General features: G+C 45.0%; 1 protein-coding gene across 1 annotated transcript in view; it reads right to left on the reverse strand.

Annotated features, from left to right (window-relative positions):
• Positions 1-518: 518 nt before the first annotated feature.
• Mbtps1 (membrane bound transcription factor peptidase, site 1) overlaps positions 519-27,809 on the reverse strand; it is a 54,627-nt gene continuing 27,336 nt past the window's right edge. Inside the window, exons 10-23 of the mRNA XM_085681788.2 lie at positions 27,416-27,567; positions 25,122-25,283; positions 19,886-20,030; positions 16,854-17,042; positions 15,833-16,005; positions 14,371-14,486; positions 13,617-13,773; positions 12,829-12,953; positions 12,106-12,183; positions 9,750-9,890; positions 7,860-7,991; positions 6,134-6,260; positions 2,810-2,940; positions 519-1,351 (exon numbers count right to left, since the gene is read on the reverse strand). Coding sequence (XP_085537914.2) covers positions 1,155-1,351; positions 2,810-2,940; positions 6,134-6,260; positions 7,860-7,991; positions 9,750-9,890; positions 12,106-12,183; positions 12,829-12,953; positions 13,617-13,773; positions 14,371-14,486; positions 15,833-16,005; positions 16,854-17,042; positions 19,886-20,030; positions 25,122-25,283; positions 27,416-27,567 — 2,025 coding nt within the window. The 3' untranslated portion in view covers positions 519-1,154. The remainder of the gene's footprint in view (positions 1,352-2,809; positions 2,941-6,133; positions 6,261-7,859; positions 7,992-9,749; positions 9,891-12,105; positions 12,184-12,828; positions 12,954-13,616; positions 13,774-14,370; positions 14,487-15,832; positions 16,006-16,853; positions 17,043-19,885; positions 20,031-25,121; positions 25,284-27,415; positions 27,568-27,809) is intronic.

Consider the following 27,809-nt stretch of genomic DNA (forward strand, 5'->3'; position numbering starts at 1 on the left):
TTCTCCAAGCTGTCATCACCCCTAGGAAGACTCCCAAGGGAAATACTCCCTCAACAGCACATGAATGACAACCCTATCCACAGTTGCTGGCAAGTGGTCTACCCACAACAGGATATTGTTCAGGCATAGAGAGGAATGGCCTGACCCCCATGACACCATGTGTGGAGTGTGACAATAGGATGCTAACAGAGAGAACAGCTGTGAAGGACCATACCATGTGCATCCGTGATAGAACACACCAGAACAGGCCAATTACAGAAAGCAGGCTAGTTGCAGGATGGGGGAAGATACAGGCAACTGCTAACAGGCCTGAGCTTTCCTTGGGGGTGATAAGAATGTTCTGGAGTTAAGAGTCAAATGGTGCTGGCCACATTACCTAGTGAGAACACTGGAGCTCATGGCCTGACATGGATATTTTTACAGTGTTGACCCAGCTAACTCAGACCCCACTCAGGGTCTGAGAGGTTGTCAGAGAGAATGGGAGGGTGGCAGGGGCCTGGTATACAACACGTTCCAGCTTTGTATGGTTATGCATATTTATTGAAAATTTCCTTCACCAACAATGGTGAAATCAAGACCCCAAATTACAAAACATGATGGCAGTTGATACTTATAAAAATAAAGCGAAGGCCTGCATTTCCCAGATCTGTGCACATTCCCTTCAGTTCAGTCTGTCCTCTCATTAAAAAGGTCATGGAATCTGATTCCTTATGATGTCACTGCAGAAAACTGCACTCAATTGACAAACAAAAACAACAACGTTGCTTCCAAATAGCATAAGTCTTTAAAATGACTCTCCCCATAATAAATATAGAAAATAGCCTGTAACAAGCATGTCTTCGCTTGGTCAGGGTTGTAAGCTTTATGTAGAAAGTGTGTCCCGACAGCCCTTCCAGGCTTTGTGTCTTTGGTGCACTGTCATGGGCCTGATGCCACTGGAGGCTGAGCTATTGAGCCCCTCCTGTCAGAGCCCAGCACAATGAAGTACTTCAGGATGTACCTCAGAGATGCCTGGAGAGAACACACTAACCCAGCCACAAGCTGGAGATGGGTTCCTTAGAAACAGGCACCTCCCAGAATGCTCTTCTGATGCCCTCTGTGGCCATCAGAGTGGTCCAAGGCCTGTTGGCTCCTGTGGCAGGCCACTGTGATGATCACACTGACGGGGTCCTTGGTGGGTGGGTCTGCTGTGCAAGCTGCGGACGCTTTGCCCTGGGCCGCCTCCGCTTCGGCCGGCTTTTGGCCTTGCTGATCTGTACCACAAAGAAGGCCAAGGCCACCATGGCTCCAAGGAAGGCAAAGACAGGAATGGTCTGACCCACCTCTTGGTTGTAGCGGCCAGGCATGATCCCTGCAAGAGGACAATCACTGGTCAATGGTGCCACAAAACTATAGCTACAGCCTTTCTGAGAACCAGTACATCAGAGATCAAACGCTGACTCCATTAGCTAGGGTGGCAGGGCAGACATCACTTCTGAGCCAGAATTAAGGAGCCTAGGCTGCTAACCATAGTGTTGCTGAGAGGGTCACAGAGCTGTTTTCATCAGCTGATCCCAAGCATCCCTATGTGTATGGGGAAGCGGCTTATCCTTTTGGCTTGTAGGTGGGCATGCAGGCCTCAATCCTGTCACAGCCAGCCTACATCAGCGGGTCTAGAGAAGGTTCTTGGTTCTCACAGATCAATGGAAGACACACTAGTCTCAATCCAGAGGGGAAGAGGACAGTGCTGGAGTCCTGCTAGCTGAGGAAGAGGAAGCCAAACAGACAGATACTAGAGGCCTGCTGGCCGTGTTTCCCAGGTGGCAATATGTCCTGGAATGACCACCAGAAGAGCATCAGATTAAAAGCCAACGATTCTGTAACTATCAGTGCCAAGAGTTCCAGAGCTTACTATCACTGGCGTACTCCATGCTTACACTTCAGGATCTTGGATTCAACTCATGATGTTCCCATGGTTAGCCTGCAAGGGCTGGGGTACCTTTTCCCAGCCAATTCCTGAAACCCAGAGAAACCCCACCCTCTTGGGAGCTATCAGAATTAAAGGACCACACACACTGAGCTGTAGGGATCTGGGACCAACTCTCCCAGCTATAACATTGAAACCTGGACAGGAAGTCTGTTCAGGCCAAAGGTCTTAACTGTGCATAGGACAAGCTAGATCACCTGTTACAGCTCAGTCGGCTGTCAAGACAGGCTACAGAGGACCTAAAGACCCCAGGGACAAGCATAACAGAAACCCAGTAGAGAAAAGTTGTTTCCTGGTGCCCACAGTTCACATCTGCTTGCAGAAATTTAACAAAGAGCATCCAAATTACTGTGGAAAATTTTAGGTGTACCATGTGGCAAACACACTAAAAATTGATATTTAAAATATGTATATAGAGGAGCTGGAGAGATGGCCCAGTGGTTAAGTGTACTTGCTGCTCTTATAGAGGACCTGAGTTTGCTTCTCAGAACCACATGGTGACTTACAACCATCAATCTGTAACTCTAGTTCAGAGGATCTGAAGATGGTGTCTGACCCTCAAGAGTACAAGGCACACATGTAATATACATTCAGGCAAACACTCATACACATAAAAATAAGCCTTTTAAGTTAAAATGTGTATATAGGATTTTTAAAGAGAAGCAGCATCTTCATCTCTAGATCCACTCTTAGCCTTGCCAATTTGTACTACAAAGGCAGCCAGGACTGCCACAGCAAGGGATGCCTGGGAAGGCAAGAAGGCCAGGCTCTTCTCCTTGGGGAGGGGAAACACTGGAAAGTCTCAGCAAGATCTAACCCAGAAAGATGCCTTTAAGGACTCACCTCCAGGAATGTCCCAGGCACCACTTTCTCCAGGGGACAAAGGTCTCACTTGAGGGCGATTTGACCGGAAGTTGGGTAACACTACTTTGTCCAGGTCAATGGAGAGCAGCTTCTGATGTTTCCAAAGATTACTTCCGGGAATAGATTAGAACAAAAAGATAAGCACTTATCCTCACTTGGACGCTTAGCTGACACACAACAAACTGCGAGCAACATACAGGGCTGTGTGAGATCCTCCAACTCTGATTGCCTGACTGGCAACAGAGCAGCCAGAGAAAGTGCCTGCATCCAGGTCCTGAGAAAGGCAAAAGTCAGATCCATGCTCTGAGACCACAGTACCTAAGGAAGAGCTGTCCTAGGGGATTTATAAAATATCCCACCCAAGATCATTTCTGTTCAACACTGGGAACACTGCCAGGCAAGGCAAGAGGACAGTCGCAGAGACCAAAATGTCATGGAAGGCTTTTTTTTTTAGGCTTCAGCTTGCTTTCTGAATGCAGAGCACTGTAGTGAAGGAGCTCCACACTCGGGAAATGGTCTCAGACCAACCAGCCTGGTGGACTCAGAGACCAGCATCCGCAATCAGAATAGGACAGATTTGTAAGTAATCCAGTACTGAAGAACAGGTGAGCAGGAACACCTGCCTGCCTGTAGTGACAACCAACAAAGCGTGTGCTGGAACTGTGGGTACTCGGGTGGGAGTAAGGCAGAGCTCATCACTGTTTCTCTCTAGGTCTGAGGAACTTGGTCGGGCCAAAGCAATTAGAGCTAAAGATCACAGTGGCTGAGGCACTTCGAACAGTAATGGGCAGCCTGTTGACACCTTGGGGAGAGCCAAAGTCACCAATGGAAGGAAGGTATCTGGAAATGAAGAATTCCTTATCTTTCTGTGTCAGTCCTCCTAGAAATTATTGGCCAGTGTCTTTACTTTAGTTGGGGAAAGGTACAGGCAACCAGTCCTAGCAACAGCCAAGCATAGCTTGTCACTGGTGAGGGATGTGAGAGAGACCACAAGAGGCTCCCAGCTGAGCACAGCTTGGCCAACTCCAACAAAATTGCATTCCAGCCTGTTCTGCATGACTTAATGCTACTGCTCAGGGTTAATCTGTCTGAAAAACTGAGAAAGACCTAGAACCCATGGTGTCTTAAGCTCTCTAAGTGAACACTCTAGTGGTGTCCTGTGTTCTGGAGCTGACCTGGGGGCTCGCTGTACTTCTTATGGAGCACTGAGGTAAAAGTGCTCATGCTGCACTGCAGTCTCACAGCACCCTGTTCAGAGATGGAGGGGCTGCCTTGAGCCAATGTTCCCACAGCAATGACACCTAAGAATACCTGATGCCCAACCAAGACCTGGGAAAAAGCCTTACCTCACAGAGATGCGAACTTACCCTCAGCATGGCTGATGGCTACCTGCAGCTGTCTAACATAGACAGAGAATCTTCTAGAGACTCAAAATATATTACACTCTAAGTCTCTGAAGACAGAATAACTTCCCTCAAGATGTCAATGTGAGATAAGAGAGCAGGGCAATGGTGTGGCAAGGAGAGGGGGTGCCAAGAGCAAGACAAAATTAAATTCTAGGAGCTGAGCATTATCAGCACCCTGGATAGACTCAGAGTGGGAGGGATTATCTGATGTGGCCAGCCAGATACCAAGGGTACTGTTATCTATTCTCAGAGCTTTTAGCACACACTGGGGAGAAAAAACGAGCTTCTGGAACTCTAGCTGACCTGGCAGCTCTTTAAGCACTTTAAGCAGGAGCTGCGGATCATGTCTGGAACACAAAGTCTAAGGTAACAGAAGGCTCTAAATAAATAAAGATTCAAAAATGAAAATATACTACAAGTTTTAAATGTGCAAGGTAACTGAAATGGAAAAGCACTCTTCAATTAAAGATTTGGGAAGAACCTGCTGTTAAAGACCAAGTGATGTGTATAACTTTCTATGTGCAGATGCATCCGTGTGCCTATGCAATTGGAGCACAGAGGCCAATGGTGGTGTATGACTCGTTCTCTATTTATGTAAGACAAAAGGTCTCTCATGACACGTGGTGGCCAGCGAGCCCCAGGCATTCTTCTGTTCCCACTCCTCAGCACTGCTGTTACAAGTACGTGCTGCTGTGCCCAGATTTTTTTTTTATTATGGGTCAAACTCAGCACATGACAAGTACTTTACTAAGTCATCTCCATGGGGCCACCTTTCTTGCTTTCTGTGACAGATACTCTAAGACATGGTCCTTGAGCAGAACACTGAGGAACCTCAATTCATGGAGCGGTAAAGTATGCAGGCAACAGGCCAGGTTGTCTCCTCACAGAATGGATGTGGATCCTACCCTTGGCTAGGCCACACCTGTCCATCACTGAACCAAGCACAGTGCCTGCCACAAAAGGGGAGGAAGAAGGGAGGTGGGACACTGTCCTAAAGGAAGCCTATGCCAGAAGGAGATGAAAGGAGCAGACACTTGCCCTGCTAAGTTTCCCTATTTTGTCCTGCTTAGGCACAAAGCCAGAGAGAAAAATGAGAAGGTGCAAGCTGGAGAAAGAGCTCAGCATGGCCTGGCTGGAGAGAAACTGCAATGGGAACTCAGGTCTAAGAAACTGAAGGGAATGAGGCAGATTAAGATGTCAGGTGAGGGGCTGGAGAGATGGCTCAGTGGTTAAAAGCACTGACTGCTCTTCCCAAGGACCGGGGTTCAATTCCTAGCACCCACATGGCAGCTCACAACTGTCTGAAGATCCAGTTCCAGGGGATCTGACACCTTCACACCAATGCACATAAAAATAAAGTTAAATAAACCATAAAAAAATATTTAAAAAAAAAGATGTAGGGTGAAAGATAGAGGGGCAGAGCCACACAAGGCCACACAGCAGTGCAGCTCCTGTGGACCAAGGCTACAGTCTACATGGCAGGTACTTCTGGCTGGGCTACCACAGCAAAAGCCACCTCCTAGGAGCAGCTTCAGTCCTGGTTGCAGAAAAAAAAAAATCCAAAACTACCTGCATTCCATATACATCAGTTTGGACAGGGAGCACAGTTTCATGACAGCTCTCAAATCCCCAACTGGAGCCCGAGCTTAGCTTTTGCTCAAGATAGCACTTGGCTGGACCCCAGCTTCCTTTCCAGAGCACTCTACTGCAGGACACCACCAAAGCACGTTTCTAAAGATCAGTATGGAGGTTTGCTCATTTCCACGATTGTCAGAAAATGACAAGCTAGATCAGATTATTCAACAATGATGTCAGCAAAATTGCATTCTCTCCTATAAAAAAAGGAATGAGTCACAGGCTCTGGAGAACAGCGAGGAGAGCACAGGGAGACACTGACCTGGGTGCAGTCTCATTCACAGGCTGTGGCTTCGCCCATGACAAGTGTGGACAGGCTGGAAGAGGTCGAGGTTTCGGGTCTCCCAAGTGGGCCTCAAGAACCTTGGAGTAGCGATGAAGATGGTTTCCTGAGGTTAGCATCAGTAAGAACAGAAGAGGTGATCACCATTATAAAAATACAGGAGAGAAAAGGTGGCGCTGAGTAACTGTCTTTCTGCCAATAGCTCACTGTGTTCTGTCAACTACCCCCACATGCTTTAGGACCTCACCTATGGTGCCTGGTTCCCTTCATCAAGACCACACTGGCAGTGTGTCTTTGCAGACTATCTATCATACATATAAGGTTACTAAGGGCAGTAACACAGAAAAACCTCTCTCCTGGAATACTTAAATCTCTGGCAAAGTAAACAAACCAATTACATTTCTAAAATCTGTGCTACTCCACACTGCAGCCACCAGCTACACACTGTAATTGAGCAAATGAAATAGGTGTTACACACCTAGCAATTTTTAAAGCACCAGACTGAAATACATTATTAAAATGAATTTTACCTTTCCTACTTTATATGTATGTGGGGTACATGGACATACAAGTTCGTGTGTGTACACGTGTGTGTGTGGGTCAGAGATCAACGTTGAATGTCATCCTTACTCTACATTACTCTCACAGAACCTGGAACTCAGAGATTCTGCTGGACTGGCTGGCCAGTGTCTTAGTTCACCCAGAGCTGGGGTCACAGACATGCTCTGCCACACTCAGTGTTTATGTGGATGCTGAGGAAGGATTCGAACTGAAATTTTCATGCTTCTCTGGCAAATACTTTGTTAACTGAGCCACTTCCCCAGTCCTCCTCATATTTTAATGTAGCTGTTGGGATTTCTCTTTCTTCAGTATTGTCTTTCCTTTACTTCTGAGATAGGGTCTTGCTATCAACAGGCCAGTCTGGCCTCCATTTAGTCCCTTCCCTTCATCACTCAAGAGCTGGGATTATAGACATTCACCACCATGGTCGGCTGCTACTATAAAATTCTAAACGACATCTGTGGCTCACATCCTTCTGTGGACAGAGCTGCAAGGAAGAGAACATTCCGTTCTTTGAGTACACAAGTACCAATCCACACAGACCCTGGAGGGCAGGGAGCTTTAGGCTCACATCACACGGCCCAAGTGACCTCCGGTAGCTGCTTAACCTCTCTTCCTCCTGTTTCTTCATCTGTACACCAAGAATAATACTATCTCTTTTTATAAAATCACTGAAAGGCATTCATGAGCTAATCCTTACAAAACACCCAGTCTGGTGCCTGTGCTCAAGAGAGCGCTTGAAGATGCTGGGCCTTGGAGCTGGAGATGGCTCAGTGTCTAAGTTGTGTTACTGTCTTGCAGAAAACAGTTGAGTTCCATCATCAATGTTGGGTAGCTTACAACTACTTGTAATTCCGGCTCTATGGGGCTCTAACGCCTTCTTTTAGCCTCACCAGGCACTCATACATAACCCCCATACACAAAAATAAAATATTTTAAAAGATACTGGATTCGAGCACCTACATACAGGGCCCACTAATTCCTGTCCATCCTGTCCATCCATTTGCTAGCCGTGCTACCAGCAAACACCGAGAAACATTCACTGCTCCCACAGAAGGGTAGGTCCCCGTACTAGCTGGTAGTACTATGTCTTGATGCAGCACTGAGCTGGCTCAAGTCCTGCTGAGGCATAAGAGATACTCACCTTCCATCCTTTCAGGAGGGGCCAAGCCAGCTCCACTGGGTGGGCGCTGCCGATTTCCTGAATGGCTGAGGCTGGGAGGGGTCACGCCATACGATGTGTACTGAAGGAGGGCATCCAGAAGCCAAAAGCAGTCTGCAGAGTCAAGAGGCACACCACTTCAGAAGTCAGAAGTTTAGGTCAATGTGAAGCTGATACCCTCACCAGACTCCTCTACTCTTGAGAAGAAGGCATTTTATTGGTCAGGGTTCCAGCAGTCTGCTCCAGTACCAGGTGACTGTAGGTAGAGTTTACTCTGTCTCGGGGCTCTGGGCAGTTCAGCCCCACTGTGACTTGTTTGGACCATCTGCCTGAGTCTCACACAGCTCCAGACAGCTCATGGGCAAAGACAGAACAGGGGTTCATTCAGAGGCAAGACCATGTGACACCCACTAAAAAAAAGCCTCTACAAAAGGAGCTCTAAGGACATGAGCTGCTGCTAAGGACCTGAAGCCATCCTGGGAACAGGTAGTGGGGTTTGAATTATGAGGGAACACGCATGGGAAGGCAAGTTAAAGATCAGAGGAGAGCATCTACTACTTGAGTCAGTGGTCCTAACCAAGATGGTAATTCTTTTCTGGACACCTCAGAGTCCAGGTCTAAAAACACAAGCAACTCTCACTAAGAACTGCACAAAGTCCCCCTCCTAAGGAGGCTGCAGATACTCCCATCCTAGACCTGGTCTCTGTCCACTCCCTCCCTTCAACCCCCTATGTACCCAGCCCAAGTCCCATTAACACCTATTTGGACCACAGCAGCTTCTAGAGTGGGAAAGGTTGTTAAGTACTCTGCTCTGGAAAGAGCATGCACTTCTGGTCAAGTACCAAAAGCCCCCGAGGACCCAAAGAGCTGAAATGCATATGCACAGACACTTAAAATTTTAATAAAGACTCTTAACAGGAAAGCTCAGATCCTAAAAAGAATTTCTGTGGCAATAAAACATTAATCTCCTATCTGATGTGACTTTAAACCTTACTTTTGTTTTTTTTTAAAAAAAAATCATAGTCTAAGGATTTACATAAGCTACTGAAGTCCAGTGAACATCAACTTGCAACTGAGGAAAGATGTGGCATCTGGCATGTGCCTATGGCACCACTGTCTGAGGTGGATGCAGAGTCCGAGACAAGCTTGGCTTACCAGCATCTTCCCAAAGCCCTGTAGCGTTTTCACTGTTCCTTCCCTAAAGTAAGAAGGCAAGGTCCATACCGAACACATGAGCTGCACACTTGGAGGACACAAGAGACAGCTGCACAGGAGGCACAACAGAGAACTAGCTCTGCCTTCTTGTTCCTGTCCTCAAGAAAATAACAGAGGACTGATAAAAGCTCTTAGCACCCCAAACTCTCAAGTCTTAGGGGAGAGCAACAAGCAAGGACTCTAAGACACACGGCCAGGAAGAAAAGTCAGACCAGAAAAACATATACTAATGAGTTCACACAACCTAGCAAGAAGCCTAAGGGCAGAACATGGGTCAACTAGGTTAAGGAACTCTACTAAACAGGTGACAGTGACTCATGCCCATGAGATGGGAAAACAGAGGCAGGTACTGAGATATGTAGAGGTTTCTGTATCCTATGTGTTAGCCTTCAGGTATTTGCAGAAATATTCCAGCAATCAAAGTACCCGGCACTCCCATGACTGGCTCCTGTGGGCACATACCTGTTTATTCATCCAGCTCTGTCGAGCATCTCTCCAGCAAAGCAAAGAGGATGGTGTACCCAAACCATTAAGCCTGTGTGCCTCTCCTTTTCTTTTATGACCACACTAGGTATTGAATCCAGGGCCTTGTATGTCCGAGGCAAGTGCTCTACCTCTGAGCTGCAGCCCCAGTCCTCCTGCGTGTTCTTTTCTTACCCTTCTGTCTGTGACTGTCATCCAAGCAATTGGAGTCTCCATACAACACGATCCGGCCTCCACCTTCAGCTGGGATCTGATAAAGCCCCAAAATGGGAACATTTTCAACAACTGCTGTCTCTTGTTTTAAGACCTCCAATCCTACAGTAAACAAGAACAGCGGTGAGAGTTCTCTGGGGGAATTATTGACTTTCTAGTTGCCGCTTGGCCTGAAATTTGACCTACCTGACACAAGACCAGCAAAACACAACATTCAACAAAACAGTGTAAATCTTTAGAACAGGGAAGCAGTATTTAAGCATTATTAATTTGATTTTAATAAACTCCAGCTCTCACAAGTTCAGCCTGCACTGACACTTAGGTTCTGTGCTGTATTATAGGGTGGGTCAAATGCAGCTAACTTTAAGATGTGCGTCCATCCATACGCCATTTAGTGTTAAGACTTGACGAAGCGCACACTCTAGCAACAGCACGTCTGAACTGCCAAGCAGACGGCACACGAAACATTTAATGAATCAATATGTAAAAGTGTACTAGTGCCCTTGGCAGCTGCCAACAGCATAGCAACATAGCGACACTAAATTTACCCCATGCAATCTTAAGTTTACCCTACTACCAGACACCATCAGAATCTGCAACTATGCCTGTAGCAGCTCTCACATGCCTCGCCTCTGCAGAGTGAAATAAGGGATTTAATAGGACAGAAACAGATGGCCATGGATGCACTTTACAGTTAGCCCCAAGCCACATAAGAGTTTTCTTGTCCGCCCCCCTTTCTTTCCCTGTTTTTTTCTTCCTTCCTTTCTTCTTTTTTTTTTTGTGAAACTGAGGCTTGATTGAAGCTAGGACTAGGTAAGCACTCTACTACTGAATTATACCCTCATCCCTTTCTTTCTAACTTCTGATCAGATGGGGTGCCCTGCTAAGCCACCCAGGCAGGCATCAAGCTTATGATTTTCCTGCCTCAATTGCTATCAGTAGTTAGGATGACAAGTCTGTACCACCTTGTCAGCTTTGACAACAAGGCCTTTTCTGCTCTAACATGACATGTACTCTCAACGTCCTACCTTTTATACCCAGACTATCTAAGTTAAGCAGCTGACTTTTTAGACTATATTAAAACACTAAATAAAGTATACATCATTAAATCTATTTTTGCCAAAACACTGAATTGTAGGAGGCTGCAAGCCAGCTAAGCAGCCATGACTTTTAGCTCCAGAAGTGGCAAGCCTGTGAGAGTGGCATTTAGAAAGCACGAACTTATTAGAGCTGGGCCAAGGGGCTGCTGAGAGAGTAAAATCACCTGGTGCTTAATGTGACCACAAACAGTTGAGAAACATTGTTTCATGTTTTCAATTGATAAAATTCTCTCTCTCTCCTTTACAGAAAAACAGCTACCTTGAAGGCGGTGTGGCTGGTCACTCTGAAGACAGGCCATCAGATTTTAGGAGAAAATGGCTCCACATTCACAAGTTGTCACAGGAGGCACGTCAGTCTCCTGGCCTTTACCACAGATGAGACACGTCCTACAGCTCAGAATCCCAGCTCTGGAGTGACAGCCATAAGAAGGTCCTGTCCTACTGTCCTGCACCTAACTTTTAGAACCAGAGGCGGCCTAGTTTGTCCCTGCTCCATTCAGCAGACTATCCATACTAGGGGCCTGGCCCAGACTTGAGGGATGCCTGCTGTGCCCACTAGTAAGGAAGATGTTGTTGTTGTTTTGTTTTGCTTGTTTTTCAAGATAGGGTTTCTCTGTGTAACAACTCTGGCTGTCCTGGAACTATCTCTGTAGACCAGACTGGCCTTGAACTCACATCTGCCTGCCTCTGCCTCCTGAGTGTTAGGATTAAAAGTGTGTGTCCCCACCACCTGGTGGCGAAAGGTAAGTGTTTTTAAGAAGAGCCTTCATCAGGTTAAGAACTCTCAAACCCATCAAGACCATGCTATAACAGAGCACACCAATCACAGAACAACCCTTAGACTGTGACCAAGACAATTTTAAGCCCTGACCTGGAGAAACCCCATTTCTTTTGCAGACTATACACACATATTCAAATTATCAGCAAGACTCTGTCATACTCATTTTGGAATCCTCCAGGGTCCATGCCACAGTCCACAAATACTACTACAATGAGTTTTACCAGGAACCAGAGCAGATGGAAGGGAAAGCCTGGGACTGCTACCGGCATTCCTAACACCCAACAAGCATGCAGAAGTGGGCTGTGAGGTGCACACAAGGATGCACCAAACACTGCTGAAGCAGACACTTGAGAAGAGTGAAATGCACAGTAAATCTCTGGGGGAGTGAGAGGGGATAAAGGACACTAGAGGCCTATGAACAGCACCCTTTCTTTACCTTGGTCCTTGAAAGTCTGTGTGATCACGACACCATCTTCTGGAAACTTGGCGATGCTGCAACCCGACGCATAATACACTGGAAAACAGTTGCTCACCATTAACGGAGCAGAAATGCCCAACCCTCGACTCACTGACCCAGCACGCATTTCAGAGATGACCTACATCACTTATATTTATTTTTAAAGATTTTTTTTAACCTGAAGAGACAAATGGCTATTGCCTGTTGCACTTCAACTAGAAGCAATCACTTCAAACTTCCAAGTAAAAAATGTTGGTGACATACAGTTTCTAAGAAATTTTTAAGAAACATACAAATAAACATTTTCTTCTGCCTCTTAGAAACAGGGTTTTGCTATATATCCCAGAGTGACTTCAAACACCTGGCTCAGGTTCTTGGCTCCCAAGTGCTAGGATTTACAGGCATGAGCCACCATGGCCAATTTATGTACAGAGTACCCAGGGCTTTGTGCAAGGTGGTAAGCACTCTATCAACTGAGCTACATGGCTCAGCTCTGATGGGACTGAACCTAGATCCTTGTACATGCAAGACAAATGGCCACTGACCTATGGCTCCAGTCACAAATGTGGTTTTCAAAGACACTCATTAAGTCTTTCCAAACTACAGCTCATTTGAATCCCATCTCTTCTTCAAAAGCATGTAGCTCAAACTCTGACCCTTCTGCCAACTGCATGCCTCTAACATACAGACACAAAGCCTTACTGTCATGGTTTGCCAGGGCAAATTCTCCTTCATAAAGGCCATCACTGAACGCCATGTTCCACACAGATAGCAGCTCGTTCAGAGCTGGGATGTTGGCTCCTCCAGTATCTGGCATCCACCACTGCCTGTAAAAGTGGCAGCAAGCACAGAGAAGGCAAGAATTAAAATCCTCCCATACACTTCCTCTTTCTCTGACAAAACATGGTATCTTCTGTCACAATCCAGTCCACACATACATACAAAAGTGTCAACTGAAACAAGCTGTTTGGTTTGAGCAATATATAAAACCTACTGCTCCAGTAAATGTGTAGAACACATTCAAGCTTTCTTTTATGAAATTAAAATCAGAACTTCACTGGCATCCAACCCAGACAAGTCGAGTCTAGATCTCGCCAGAACTAGGAGGAGGAGTAAGAGAGGTTCTGCCAAAGACAATCTGTAACACGACACAGCGCTGACAGCACTCTAGCACTCAGCCATTAACTACACAGGTCTCTCTGAGTAACAGTTCCTCGGGTGGATGTCAGTTTTCTTATGCTCAGTCTGAAGGATGCAGGACAGAACAGCACCAAACAGAACCAAAGCACAGGTGTCCCAGCTTAGCGAGCAGAGACAACGGCCCCAACTAGCATGGAGTCCAGAAACCTCTGTCTCCACAAGGAGCTTTCTTCACCCACAGTCCACTACCTACAAAGACCACCCCAAGTTAAGACAGTCACACAAGAGCTTGCTAGGGGGACTCTAACCCCAGAGCCATACCGCCATGCACATGTCAACTGCAACTGTACCTTGTGTTCTCATCGTAAAACTTCACTTTCCTCATAACAGAAGTGTTGTACCAGTCACTGAAGATGACAAGGGAGAGGCCGTTGTCCACGTCCCTCCTCAGCTTAGCAATCTCCTCAGGGAAGTACTCCTCCTCACTGTCCACCATAAGCAAAGTGCCTGACGGAAGAAGAGCTACAGTCTGAGAACCATCACATCTGAGTAGCAGAGGACAATTCACAAGTGCCACCTCTCACTGGTGTCCCACCTAGGAGTCTGGTTGGTGCCACCCTGCATGACTACAGAGGGAGGTGAGACACACATGGCCAGGGCCCAGCAAGTCACAAGGACCAGTTAACTGTGTGTGCTCTTTGGTTTTCACCTTTGCTTAATGTAAAGATTTCTCATTACTTTAGGAAAGTGATAGCATTTAAAAAAAAAAAAAAAAAAAAAAGGACTGGAACAGTGAGGTGGAACACAAACGCTCCTTCCACCAAACTTGAATTCAATCCCCAGGATCCAGAAAAAGGAAATTCCAAGTGGTAAAAATAGTAAAGAAAAAAAAAATAAAAAGACTACAAATATCTCTGTGCACAATCAGTTCTGTGCTCAGCTGAGAACTACAGCCACCACGAGCACTGTGGAGAGCCTCATTCTCCACCTCCACTTGGTCACAGAGACTCTCCCAGGCTCCCTTTATTGGCCCATCAGTGAACACTGGGAAAACTCAATAAATATATGTTGTGAGCTGAAAACCTGGTCAGCAAGGCTGCTCACCATACTGTGTAGCGTCAAAGCATGTGAATGGGGCCCCGAGCACCTCCACGAAGTAACCCATGCTGCGCAGATGCTGGTACATGTCCCTGAAGTTGGTGTGGACATGGTCGCCATTCCTGAAAAGCAACAACCAGAGCAGTCAGATGACTACTCTCCACTGGTTACCAAAGGAGGCCAGAGCTGATCTTAGCCTTTTCAAGAGTGCATCATTTGGTTAGACAAGCTAAAGTGGTAACAGGATAGAATAGAGAGCATGGCAGGTGCAGATGATAAAGTGATGCAAAAACAAGGCTTAAGCTGTCCTGAGCAGTACTTTAGAGGTCACATTAACTTGCTAGTAGCCACCTGCACGTGAGAATCACCTCAGAGATGCATACATTAGTGCACTCTCTGCAGGTTAAGCACAAGATCCCCTATCACCTTGGTTGCTTTCCTTTCAAAACATGTTCGATTTCCCTGCACATCTGCCTAAATGCTGGCAGAAAGATCCAGAGCCCATCTCTTTAGCCATGCCCACTTGACAGGCTTCTGCGCAGGTCTATGGCCTTGCCTGTTGTCAGTTTCCCCTATTCCTATCATTTGTCTCTGATCGGAACCCACCATGCTCCCTTTCAGAAAAATTTTACTTTAAAAGGCAAATCTCAAGCTAGAGAGATAGTTTAGTGGTTAAATTGGCTGTTCTTGCAGAGGTTCAATTTCCAGCATCCACATGGCAATGCACAACCACCTGCAACTCCATTTCTAGGGGATCTGATGCCCTTTTTTGGCCTCTGCAGACAATAGGATTATAAGTGGTGCACAGAAATACATACATATAAAACACCCATACATATAAAATTTTTAAAATAAATTTTAAAAAGGCAAATCCAACTCTGTAAGAATCCTGGTCAAGCAGGGAATGGTGGCACATGCCTTTTAATCCCAGCACTCAGGAGGCAGAGGCAGGTAGATCTCTGAGTTCAAGGCTACTATGGTCTACAAATTCCAGGACAGCCAGGACTACACAGAGAAACACTGTATTGAAAAACAAAAAAGGGTCTTGCAATTTGTTAGTTTTCTCTCCCACATTTCACCATGGAGCCCATAGACAGAAGTGGATGGACTGGAGTGAGTTGTGGAGAGGGTCTTCTTTCAGATGACCATGGTGGTCTACATATGACCAATGGAATGCAGAGAGGAAAGACTTGTCAAAAGAACAGGAACAACACCCAGGCCTCAGTCAGAGTCAAAGGAAGGCCACACATGGGAGGACAGGAAGAGCCTGACAGTGGGACTGAGCAGACTTGCCAGCTGACTCAGTGGTAGACAGGGAAATAAGACAACAGAGGATGATGTCAGTTTCTGCTGCACAAGTGCATGTCCAGAGAAGTGGCTGTCCTCACAACACAGCTCAGCTCCCGAGAGTGGGAGGAGCAAGGACACAGTCCTATGGTGACAGGGCGCAGACAAAGCTACCACTCACCAGTCTAAAGGGTCATTCTTCATCCGCAAGTTATCCCTGGGGAAGTAGCCTGGTGGGTAGCGGAGGTTGTGATACTGGTCCCAGAGGACTCTCTTGCTCCGAGGAGGGGTGGGAATGATCTTCACCTTAATTGGAAGCTTCACTGTGGAAGTATGCTCGGCACCATTTTTTGACTAAAAAAGAAAATGGAAAAAAAAAAAAAACCTGAAATGCACCCCCTGTCTGAAAAACTCTCAGCTCGTATTTAAAATTTTTTTTTCCCCCTCTTTCCTTTGTTTTTAGATAAGCTCTCAAACTCGGGTGCTGGAGAGATGGCTCAGTGGTTAAGAGCACTTGCTGTTCTTCCACAGGACTTGGGTTCAATTCCCAAAACCCACATGGCAGCTCACAGCTGTCTGTAACCTCAGTTTCAGGGGATCTGACACCCTCACAAGGATATACTTGCATGTAGACCGAACACCAATGCTCATTAAAAAACAAAATGACACAAACAAAAAACCCCAAACCTCAAACTCAGGATCTTTCTTAATTTCCAGATGCTGAAATTACATGTGACAGTACCACACTGTGCTTACAAAGGTTGTTCCTATTTACCAATCTAACCCACATAATTTAAATATAAGAACATATGACAATAACCTATGTCATGTGTTGCAATTAATTCTGGTCAAACTTAAGAGCTGACTTTAAATTCAGGTATTTTGTTCCTAAAAGCCACTGAAGCAGTGCAAGACCAACCCCATATTTGTTTCCTGGGAGACGAATTTCAGATGCACTAATTTTGATCTTGAAATTGGGCCCAAGAAGGTCCTGTCTGCTGTGAGACAGCAGCAGAGCATGGAACACAGAGTGGGATTTAAACACAGCTGCTCTGAAGGCCCTGGGCCATAGCTAATGAGGCTAATCCAGTCACCTCAGTGGTCCATTAAATGGAGACCCTCAACACTGAGTCTGCCTCTCATCTCCTGGCAGGAAAGGATTTAAAAAAAAAAAAAAAAGCTACTTTCTGGTGCACCCTTACTTCTGTCTCTGCTGGGGAAGCCACTGTGATCATGATGTGGCCCTGTGCGATGCCTTCCCAGGAAGCTGCCTTCTTGGTCACAGAAATGGAGATGGCCAGGTAGCCTGACCAAGGCCATAACACGGAGGAGTAGGAGAAGGCCACTTCAATGTTGTCTCCATTCTGTGGTAAATAGGGCCGCCACTCAGGCTGTAGGAAAAAGAAAACAGGCCAAGGGTGAAGTGAGCTGTGGGGGATGCAAGTGAGCTAACCTGGTGTTGAGAACTATTTCAGTGCACAGGGTAGATGGGAGTTTTGGACACAGACATGACACCAGCAGCCCCCAAGACTACCGCTATGGATATTCTACAAGGTTATAAAAGTCCACCATCCCTAAGAAATAGGGTGCAACTGTCACGAGTTCTCCAAGAACTTGCATCAGATGACGAGAACTGACACAAGCAACAGACACCCTCAGACCTGTCCTCAGAGTCAGTGACTGAAGCGTCACAGATGCCACCACCCAAACCGTGCAGCTAGTGAGGGGCACCTGGCGGAAGGGGCACGCACTGGCTGTAGACTGCCCTGTTGTATAATACACACATCCCACCATGGGTCAGAAGAGAGAGGAGAGGGAGGCATGAAGAGATCACCTGGAAACCATACAGACAGACCTAAGTCACTGACTCCCTCACAAGCCATAAAGCCACAGAGTCAGGGCAACTGACTAAGTGACTCAGCATAGCTAAAAACTAAATAAATAAAGTTCCGGAAAAGAAGAGCCTGTAGGATATAACACCACAAATCCCAGCTTTAATGACTACTCTTGGAAGCTACTGGTTGGCAACTGAGAAAAAATTCTTTAACTCCCATCCATCTCTTAAGCAACAAACATTAACTGATGAACAAACTTAATGTTTAATCCTATAAACAAGAATTAGTATAAATATAAAACTGACTTTAATATACCTATGTAGGGGTTTATAATTTTTCAAACAACAGAAAAAAATAACAAAAGATGAAAATTCAACTATATCAAAATACAAAACTTTTACAGAAGTGTGGACTAATAAAACAAGCACATTAAGTCATATCAAAGAACAAGAAACCTGGGACATAGCAACAGCTATCTTTTCCACGATACAGAGAGTCTGTAAGAGCAATGGGGAAACTCAAACTCCAGTAAAAAGCAGGAAAGGAAACACAAAGGTAATTGACACTGAGAGACGATTATTAGAAAACACACTAGAGGTACCCAATCCCTGGGTTACCTTCACTAACCAGAGCACCTATCTCTCTAAAAGACTCTCTCTCTCTCTCTCTCTCTCTTACACACACACACACACACACTAAAAAAAAGTGGTGGCAATATACACACAATGGATATCACCCAGCCATAAAAAGGAGTAAATCACTGAATGATGCATAAGGAAACTTGAGAACATTTTCAGTGAGAAAAGCCAGTCATAGCAGGACACAAATGAATCCTCTAGTATGGACTGTGCAGAGTAGTCAAACCAAGAGATGGAAAGCAAACTAAACCAGGTGTGGCCTTTAATCCTAGCATTTGGGAAGCAGAGGTAGGTGGATCTCTGTAAGTCTGAGGTCAGCCTGGCTACGGCAGTGATGGCTACACAGAGAGACAAATACAGAATGTATCTCTAATACAAAAAAGAAAAAGCAGATTGACGGCCACAGGAACCGGGGAGGGGAGACATAGTAAATGCTGATGGGTGAGTGTCTTTAGGGGTGACAATAACATCCTTGAATGTAATGTTGGCATCATCATGTGAATACTAACAACACACTAACAATGGAAAAGATTCTCATGATATACAAAACTGACATGGTGGGCTGGAGAGATGGCTCAGTGGTTAAGAGCACTGCCTGCCCTTCCAAAGGTCCTGAGTTCAATTTCCAGCAACCACATGGTGGGTCACAACGATCTGTAATGAGAGCTGGTGCCCTCTTCTGGCCTGCAGGCATACATGTAGACAGAATACTGAGAATACTGTATACATAATACTTAAATCTATATAAATACATAAATACTGTATATATAATAAATAAATGTATACATAATAAATAATTTTTTAAAAAAAACTGACATGGTACAGACGCCCCATAGACACCACAGCAGCAGTCTAGCAGATACAGCTCTCTTGGAGAGAATTTGGTGCATATACCAACAACTGTAGCACATTCACACCCTGACTCAAGATTCTCATCCAGGGACTACAAGCTAAAGAAATAACTCAGAAGAAAAGAAAACTCTGTGTGCAACAGCAAAATATTTACATATAAAAGACACACAACTGATCAAGCAAGAGCACAAGTAACCAAATGATGAGCCAACGCCCCATCATGCTGAGACACTGACAGTACACTGGTGTATTTTCATATGCTTACAGTGGAAAAACTGAAATAAATTTTTGCCCACTGCACATGACAACATGACATATTGTTGCAATAAGGTCTGGTAAAGAAAATGTTTTAAACAATAGCTGGGTACTGGAGGTGGAAGTCAGTCTTCTATGCTCCCCCTCAACCCTTTATTACTGTGATGTCCACACAGTGAGTTGTTAGAAAATTATGAAAGTGAAATTCAAAACAAGGATCTTCTAAACATGAAGGCCTATTCATGTTCACTAAGGAACAAAGTTATTTTCACCAGTCAACGGCTGTGAAAACTAAAATGTTCTCTGCCATTCAGGTGCCAAAGTCAGAGAATAAATTAAGGCCTCAACTTTTCTGTAGAGAAGCAGGTATGATTTTCTGTATGAGAAAGAGCTGTCCACCACCACTCTGAAGCTTAAGCAGGTGAAAGCAGTACCCCTCCCCCTTTCCAAGACAGGGTCTCATTATGTAGCCCTGGCTGTCCTACAACTCACTCTGTAGACCAGGCTGGCCTCAAACTTAAGAGATCCACCTGCCTCTCCCTCCCAAGTGCTGGGACTAAAGGTGTGCACCACACCCAATTTAACCCTTTCTGAACTTCAGGAGGGATAACTAAGGTACAAAAGTCTGGGCCATGTTACACAGAGAAGTTTCACCTTATCCACAATTCTTCCTGTAACTCCCATGCCATTGAGGATGGTGACATTAACGATTGTTGGCATTCCTCCATAGTAGATGGGCTGGGAGCAGTAGGGCCACATGTAGGGACACTCAGTCAGGTCGATGTAGCTAGGACTCAAGCTGAAACAATGAAGAGAGTGTTAGTGTAGACCACATCAGAAAGCAATGGGGAAGCAGGCAGCAAGCTGGGCACAGGTAGCACAGTGGAGCTGCATACTGTATGGCTGTCCTGGCTGGCCCTAGGGGTGTGCTCACTGTGCAGCTCCCTGACTGCTGGAGACAACAGCAGAGGTAAGTAGTAAGCAGCTCCCGCATTCTGTAGTCAAAGGCTCTGTCAGCTGCTATGGCAGCAAACCATAGATTGAAGTTGCAAGAGGCTTTCTTGGGTAGAAACACACCCATGTACTGATGCAGCCTGCTGCTTGAAAACCTGTAGAAACCAGGGTTTCTGTGAAACCCTGCCTGGGGGCTGGGCAGGAGGGGGAAGCATAGGAAGCCTAAGCCTACATTCTTCCACCCTGCTCACCAGTTGTCTTCCTTGGTTACAGCAGGGTCCCTCTGTATTCTTGCTCTGCTGTACCAGACACCCTCAGCTGAGACCCATAAAGTCTTCAGTAAAGTGCTGAGTCTGGAGAGGTCCCGGCCTGGCTGAGACAGTACAGAAGTGCTGACACAATGATCCTGCACTTACTTTCATTGGTTGTGTCTAAAAGGCATCAGTGTATGGTTAACACTATGCCTAGCAAGCACTAGTGTCAGAGATCTGTGCAGGTGAGAAGACACACAGGAAGTGGATACAGCAGACACACAGTGAACATATGGCTCTATTCCCTGCTTTGTTTACCTCATAATGGTGCACTCATCTTGAACATATGGGGCAAACTGATAGGTAAAATCCTAACACTATCTTTGTGTACATGGTTTCATGTTCAAGAGCACATGTGGGTATGCATATGAACAGAGGTCAACATCAGATAGTGTTCCTCGGATGGATGGATGGATGTTCAACTTGTTTTGTGGGGTAGGGTGTCTCACCATAACCTGAGTCTCACAGATTCAATTAGATTGGCTGACCAGCAAGCTACAGGGATCTTCCTGAGTCTTTGAGTAGGCCGCTGCATTCAGCTTTTTCATATATATTTCTGGGGATTGAATGAATGATCTCATGTTGGCACAGCAAGTACTTTACAGATTGGGTCATTTCCCTAGTTTTCCTAACATCTTTAAGGGTTTTCTGACTTCTGTGGAGAACTATAACCAACAGGTGTTACATCTAACCACTTTTTTTCTATCTTCTTCCTTCTTCCTTCCTTCCTTCCTTTCTTTTTTATTTTCTTTAGACAGGGTTTCTCTGTGAAACAGCCCTAGCTGTCCTAAGGCCTGGAACTCAAGAGATCCACCTGCCTCTGCCTCCCGAGTGCTAGGATTAAAGGTGTGCACCACCACCGCCTGGCTACATTTAGCCATTTCTAATAAGTACCACCTAGTCTTACTCCTGCGGACTGGTTGTATGGCTACTATTGTCTGAGTTGTAAAAGTACCTATACTCCATGAACAGTTAAAAACCAACTAGCATGATTCAACTAAGAATTCATGAACAAGCACAATACCACACACACACACACACACACACACACACACAAATAGCACACCACGGCCAAACAGTACAGTTTTAGGAACAACAGACTTATGATTTGATGCCAGGAAGTCTAAACTACAGGCATCTTACCAATGCTGAACCAGTCTACAAAATTCTAAGCATGGTCTGAGTGTGAAACACTACAAAACCAGCAACCAGGAATTCTTACAATAAAACCTACACTGAGTCCCAAAGGCAGCACTGAATACAGTGAAGAAACTGAGGAGCCACATGGTGGTGCGGGAGAATTGTCTCTATTCTGTCAATCATGTTTTAAATAAACGCTGATTGGCCTGGGCAGGAGGGAAAACCAGACAGGGAGTGGAAATGATGCAAGGAGAGCAGGAGAGGAGGTGGAGGTATATTGACCTCTGTGACTTCATGGTGTGGTAGTACACACCTTTAATCCCAATGCCTGGGAGGCAGAGACAGATCTCTATGAGTTCAAGGTGTTGTAGCACACGCCTTTAATCCCAGCACTGGGGAGGCAGAGACAGTGGGACTCCTGTGAGTTCAAGGACAGCCTGGTCTACAGAGTTATTCCAGGACAAAGATATACAGAGATCCTGTCTCAAAAAGTAAAAGTAAAAATAGAAGAAATAGAGGTTAAAATAAAGATGGAAAATATACAAAGAATCTTGATACTGTATGCTATTATGCTCTCTTTGAATTGTTTGAATGCTGAGGAAGGAGCAACAGCTGCTAAAAGACTTTTGTTTATCAATGCTGCTGAACTAACCCAAGATAAGTATTTTGAAAATACCTCGGCTTCAAAACTGAAGTCAAAAGGTATGCTACTTTGGAGAAGAAATTGTGCTTTTGTTTCCACAGAAAATGAGAGGCTGTGGATTCATTCTGAGTTAAGAAATATCAGCTTCGATAAAAGAAGGCCACCTGAGAAATCTCAGATAGAAACAGACGGCCCAGAAGACAGAGTTCTACATCCAGAACAGATTCAAGACTGCTGCCTGAGATGATCAAGACTTACAAGATACTCCAGTCAGGACTTGATTATAACTCTAAATTTTCTTTAGATTATCAGCGCCTCCAACCAGCAGGAAGTAGCCTGAAATATTACACCCACATTCCCAACAAATGGACTATGGGTATTTTCCTTTGTTTAAAAAAAAAAAAAAAAGAGGGAAATGGTGCAGGAGAATTGTCTGTATTCTGTCAATCAAATTTTAATAAAACGCTGATTGGCCAGGCAGGCAGTATAGGCGGGAAAGCCAGACAGGAAGTAGAGGTGGAGTAAAGAGACTGGGAGTATTCTGGAAAGCAGGAAGCTCCCTCTCCATTCCTGCGAAGACCACTGAAGAGGCAACATGTAAGCTGTCACACTGAGAAAGGTACTGAGCCCTGTAGCTAACATAGATAATGATAATGGATTAATATAAGTTACAAGGACTAATAAGAAGCCTGACCTAATGGGCCAATTAGTTTATAATCTTATGGAGTCCTGTGCATGATTTTCTTTGGGATATGCCGGCTGTGGGGTACCGGGCGGGACAGATACCCCAACAAGCCGGCCTGCCTTGCTACAACATGGGAAGCAACTGCCCCCAGACAAAGCTATCAGCACTATACTGGAGACATTACACAACAATCAACGAAGACCTTAAATTTTTAAGAAAGTTTTAATTATGTGCATGAGACTGTGTGTTGGTATGCACCAAGTGCAGGTGTCTGCAGAACCTAGGCATCAGATCCCTCTGGAGCTGGAGTTACTCACAACTGTCAGACACCCAATATGGATGCTGGGAACCACACTCAGGTCTTCATAAGAATACTACACACTCTTAAATACTGAGCTATATCTCTAGCATCTCTAGTACCAAAAAAGGCTTAAGAGTGGGTAAGAAAGACAGATGTACCTCTGTTTTCAACTACATGACATGTTAGTATATCTGGAAAACTAGAGAATCAACAAGCAAACTGAATCAAGACATAATTCATAAGACAGCAGGATATTAAATTATAAAAATTACATCAACCAGCTAGAAGTTTTAACAAATGAGAAAAGCCCAGCAATAATGACAATAAAAAAGATTAAAACACTTAAACTTACTAAGCAGTATGTGAGACCTACAGGAGTTTGTAAAATCTCTTGGGAGATACAAAACCTTGAGTAAATGGCACAGTAATTCTGAGCATGGTACAGCTATTGAGAACATGGCACAGCCATTATAAACAAATACTGGGACCAGAAAAATGTCTCAACAGTTAGAGCACCAGCTGTTCTTCCAGAGAATCCAAGTTTGAGTCCCAGCATCCACATGGCAACTAACAAAGGTCTGTAACTCCTGTTGCAGGTGTCGCAACACATTCTTCTGGACCTCACAGAACTACACACAAGTGGTGGACAGGCATACATGCAGACAAAATACCCATTCACATAAAAGAATGGCTTTCAGCACCCATGTCAGACAGCTCACAACTGTCTACAAGGGATTGGATGCCCTCTTCTGGACTCTGTGGGAACTGCACTCACATGCACAACATTCCCAATCCCCACACACAATTAAAGACATATTAAAACAAAGCATTCCTCTTTAGCTAATTTAAGCTTGTAAACCAATAAAAATGCTATCACGTTCTCTTATAAATGAGCCAAATTCCTATGAAAAGTCAAAGAAAAAAACCTTCAAGAAGAGCCAAGAAGATGAATAAGAGACCAGCACCACCATACATTAAAACACAAACAACAGCTCTCAAGAGAACAGAGTGGCAGAGGCACGTAGACAGAGCAGTGAACTGACACCGGGAGTCCAGAGAACAAAAGTACTCCAAGAGGCCTTGGACTAGAAGGGCCTGTGTGGGACCCAGTATACTGGCATTCCAGACTGGGCAGCTTGAGCTGGTGCCATTAAGATGCCAACATTAAGGGAAGCTGGAAGGAGAACTTCTGGGTTCTCAGTACTATTTGTGAAACTCTGATATAAATCTAAAATTGTCTCAAAATAAAAGGTGAAAAAAAATTTTGGTGAAAAATAGCCTCAGACCAATCATGAGAAAACAGAAGATAAACCCATTGGAGACAATCTGCAATATAAGCAACTAGCTCTTTGCTCCAAGAATCAAAGCATAAACAACAAAACACAAACTGCCAGGGGCCAGAGACCAGGTTAACAAATTACACTGTAGGACCTGGAACCCCAACAGGAAAAGAACACAAGGGTAAATGGAGACCTTATCTACAGAGCCAGTGTTACACATGACTTTCAATAGTTGTGTCAGTTCAGCTAAGCTATTATCCCTGCCTCATCGGTGAAGCTATGCAAACAGTATATGATAATTCTATTTTTGCAAATTTTCTACAAACCTAGGTTGTTTCCAAAGTGTTAAAAGAAATAGAAAACATTCTTTTGCCACATCCACTAAGGTAATATAGTGTCACTGTGTTAACAAAGCCAGGGTTTTTGCAGGCAGCACCTTGCAGAAGCAGCTCACAACCTTACAACTAAGCCTGAGTGTGGGGCCATCACTCCTGATGTTAGGCTACTATTTTGTGCACAGGAGTCCCAAGGGCCTAGGATAAGAAAACGCTATTGAGGATGCCAGCACATACCCACCTTGCCTGTGGTTTGTAGCTGCTGAGGATCTGATAGGCTCGCAGCAGATCCAGCTTGCCATGGCCTTGTTCAAACATGTTGACACCAGGAAGCCTCCGGGCTGATGCAATCAGGGCTTGTTTCACACTGGCAGGATTCACTAGCTCCCGATTCTGCACTGTGCTGGGGGAAGAGAAACAGTATTTGATCACTTTTCTCTTAGTGTAAGATAAAAACCAAACTGCCTCCAATCTGCAAAAGGATGGAGCCTGCAGTATATTTTATATCTAGCAGGACTTCCTGGTCCAGTGGAGCCATGAGATGAGAATAATACCATGACCTCAACGGGTCATGTGTCAGGCCTGACCACTCAATAAATCTCCACACAACTTTCCTCAGCTGTAACTTTGTAGGCTCTTGCCTATTTATACAAAATGCATGAATAATAAAGTTTCCTGATAATCTGAATAAATTAGTCACACAGGTTACAGGAGGCAAAACCATCAAAGAGGTGTGGAGTCCCAAGAGAGGGACACCAGCAGGCAGGGAGATGGAAAGAAACACAGGTAGATATTGGAAAGGGACCCAATGTGGGGTGAGCAGGAGGTGTAGGGTGAAGGAGGGCCATTGCCTCCAGGGCCAGCCCTTGTTTTTGGTTTGAGATTTGGAGGCCTCAGGTCACTGTGAACAAGTCATCATTAAACTGCATCTCAACACACTAACTTATAGCCTTGTTTGGCCAGCTTGGCTCACTATAACTCTGAAATGTTCATGTTTTCTTACCTGTGTGTCACATACAAGTAAGTTTTAGTGACTAGATTATGGGAGCATTTGGCAGGTAAAAATGGAAAACTTAAGTCTCCTACTTAGAACCCTAAATATTAACTAGTGATGGAGGCTGATCTGAGAGGCAACCAGACAGGACAGACAGTGAGGTCAGCTCTTCATGAGGAGTGAGTACTACTAGAAGTTACAGGTCAGTGGTCTCCACTTCCTCACTGGGCAGCATCTACCACACTACAGGCTCCTATAACCACAATGGCATCTGATGTGAAGAAGTGAGGTGAAGGCTCCCTCAACGCTGAACCCACCTGTGTTGAGAGCTGCTACTGGGAATGGCAAACACAGCCTACTCGCCTTCCCACTCACTTGGCAGAGACAGATGGACTCTACAGAGAAGTGGGAAGCCAAGCTTCCTGCTAACAATTATGCGATAGGAAAAACCAGACCAGTATTTTCTGTTTCTAGAATCCACAGCACTAGAAACAAAAACCCGTGCAGTTCCCTTTACTCAGGACATATAAAAGTGTGAGTGAGCCAGGCAAGTGCAAGACTGCCTTCCCTCTTCTGCTATTTCACTGTGGAGGGAAGCAGTGCTTCCAGAAGGCACACACTTATTTCTGGGTAGTGCTATCACTTTCAAAGACCTGGCTCTGACCTATAAGGGAAGATAAGGCAAGAGACAGATTGCTCCTGTCAACATTATTAATAACATATACCAATATGAAATTTGCTTAATTATAAAATAAGCATAGAACACAAATTTCAAATATGTAGAGGTTTGTGTGTGTTTGTGTATATGTATGTTTGCATTATTACAATATAATACCTCAGTAAAGACCTCAACTAGAGAAGGTGAAAGCCTAATGTCAGGAAATGCAAGCATTTCAAAGCCATAACTAAGAAAAGAGGAGCATGGCCCATCTGACCACACGCCGGGGGCGTGCTTCAACACTGTTCTACCACATTTTAGAAACTGCTTCTAGTTTCATCACCTGCAGGAGGAAGGGCCGAGGACTAAGCTCCACTCCAACTACAGATGAGATTCAACACGAGAGAATGCGTGGCACAGAGACACTCGTCAGTCATCAAGGAAAGTGGCTGGCTGTCAGGACCTAAGTGGCTTCACAGCTCCTTAGCTAAGAGCACGGAAACAAAATGTGAGGTGATGACTATGATAACTTGCTTCCCAGCAGAAACCAGTTATTCTCTGTGTCCCATGATATAATGCTATATAAGGTAGATCTGCACAGAACTTACTTAATAAAAAAAAAATATGTCTTGCTAAGGAAATGGAGGGTTCAGCAAGGAAACTTGCATACTTCATGTCCTTGCCTGATACACACATATTACAAGAACAAAGTCCAGCCCATCATACAAACATATCTCCATCACGGAGTCATAGAGGGCAATAGATATGTATCCCTCAGGGCTTTCTGGTTTACTCCAGCTTCCAGCTAGCACACAGAGGGAATCCTGCCTCTTGTGGGAAATAAGAGAGCAAAGGAAGCAAAGGTCAGCTGTATAATACTCACCTTACTAACAAGGTGACAGCCCCAGCAACCACGGGGGAAGCGACACTGGTCCCCGAGAGTGCCCGGCAGCCCCCTTTCACACCGGAACCCCGCACTCCGGCACCATAGGTGACAATGTCAGGTTTCACACGACCATAGCCTCCTGGTAGTTCCTACAAACAAGGGTAGCTTGGTTTCTTATCACATCTATAGCCCTTAGCCATGGAGGGTTATGTGTGAATAAAACCAGTTAGATTTAAACAGTCATCTTCTCAAGAAGATGCTGATTTGAGTCTGAAATACACTGTGACCTGAAAACAAGCTTTGGTGAACACACAGAAATGAAAAAGTTTTAGTATGTTTTATAATACTAAAATTAGCCAGGCAGTGATGGTATATGCCTTTAATCCCAGTA

Source organism: Myodes glareolus, chromosome 22 (assembly GCF_982192425.1).
Source record: "Myodes glareolus chromosome 22, mMyoGla1.1, whole genome shotgun sequence".
In the NCBI taxonomy this organism is placed as follows: Eukaryota; Metazoa; Chordata; class Mammalia; order Rodentia; family Cricetidae; genus Myodes; species Myodes glareolus.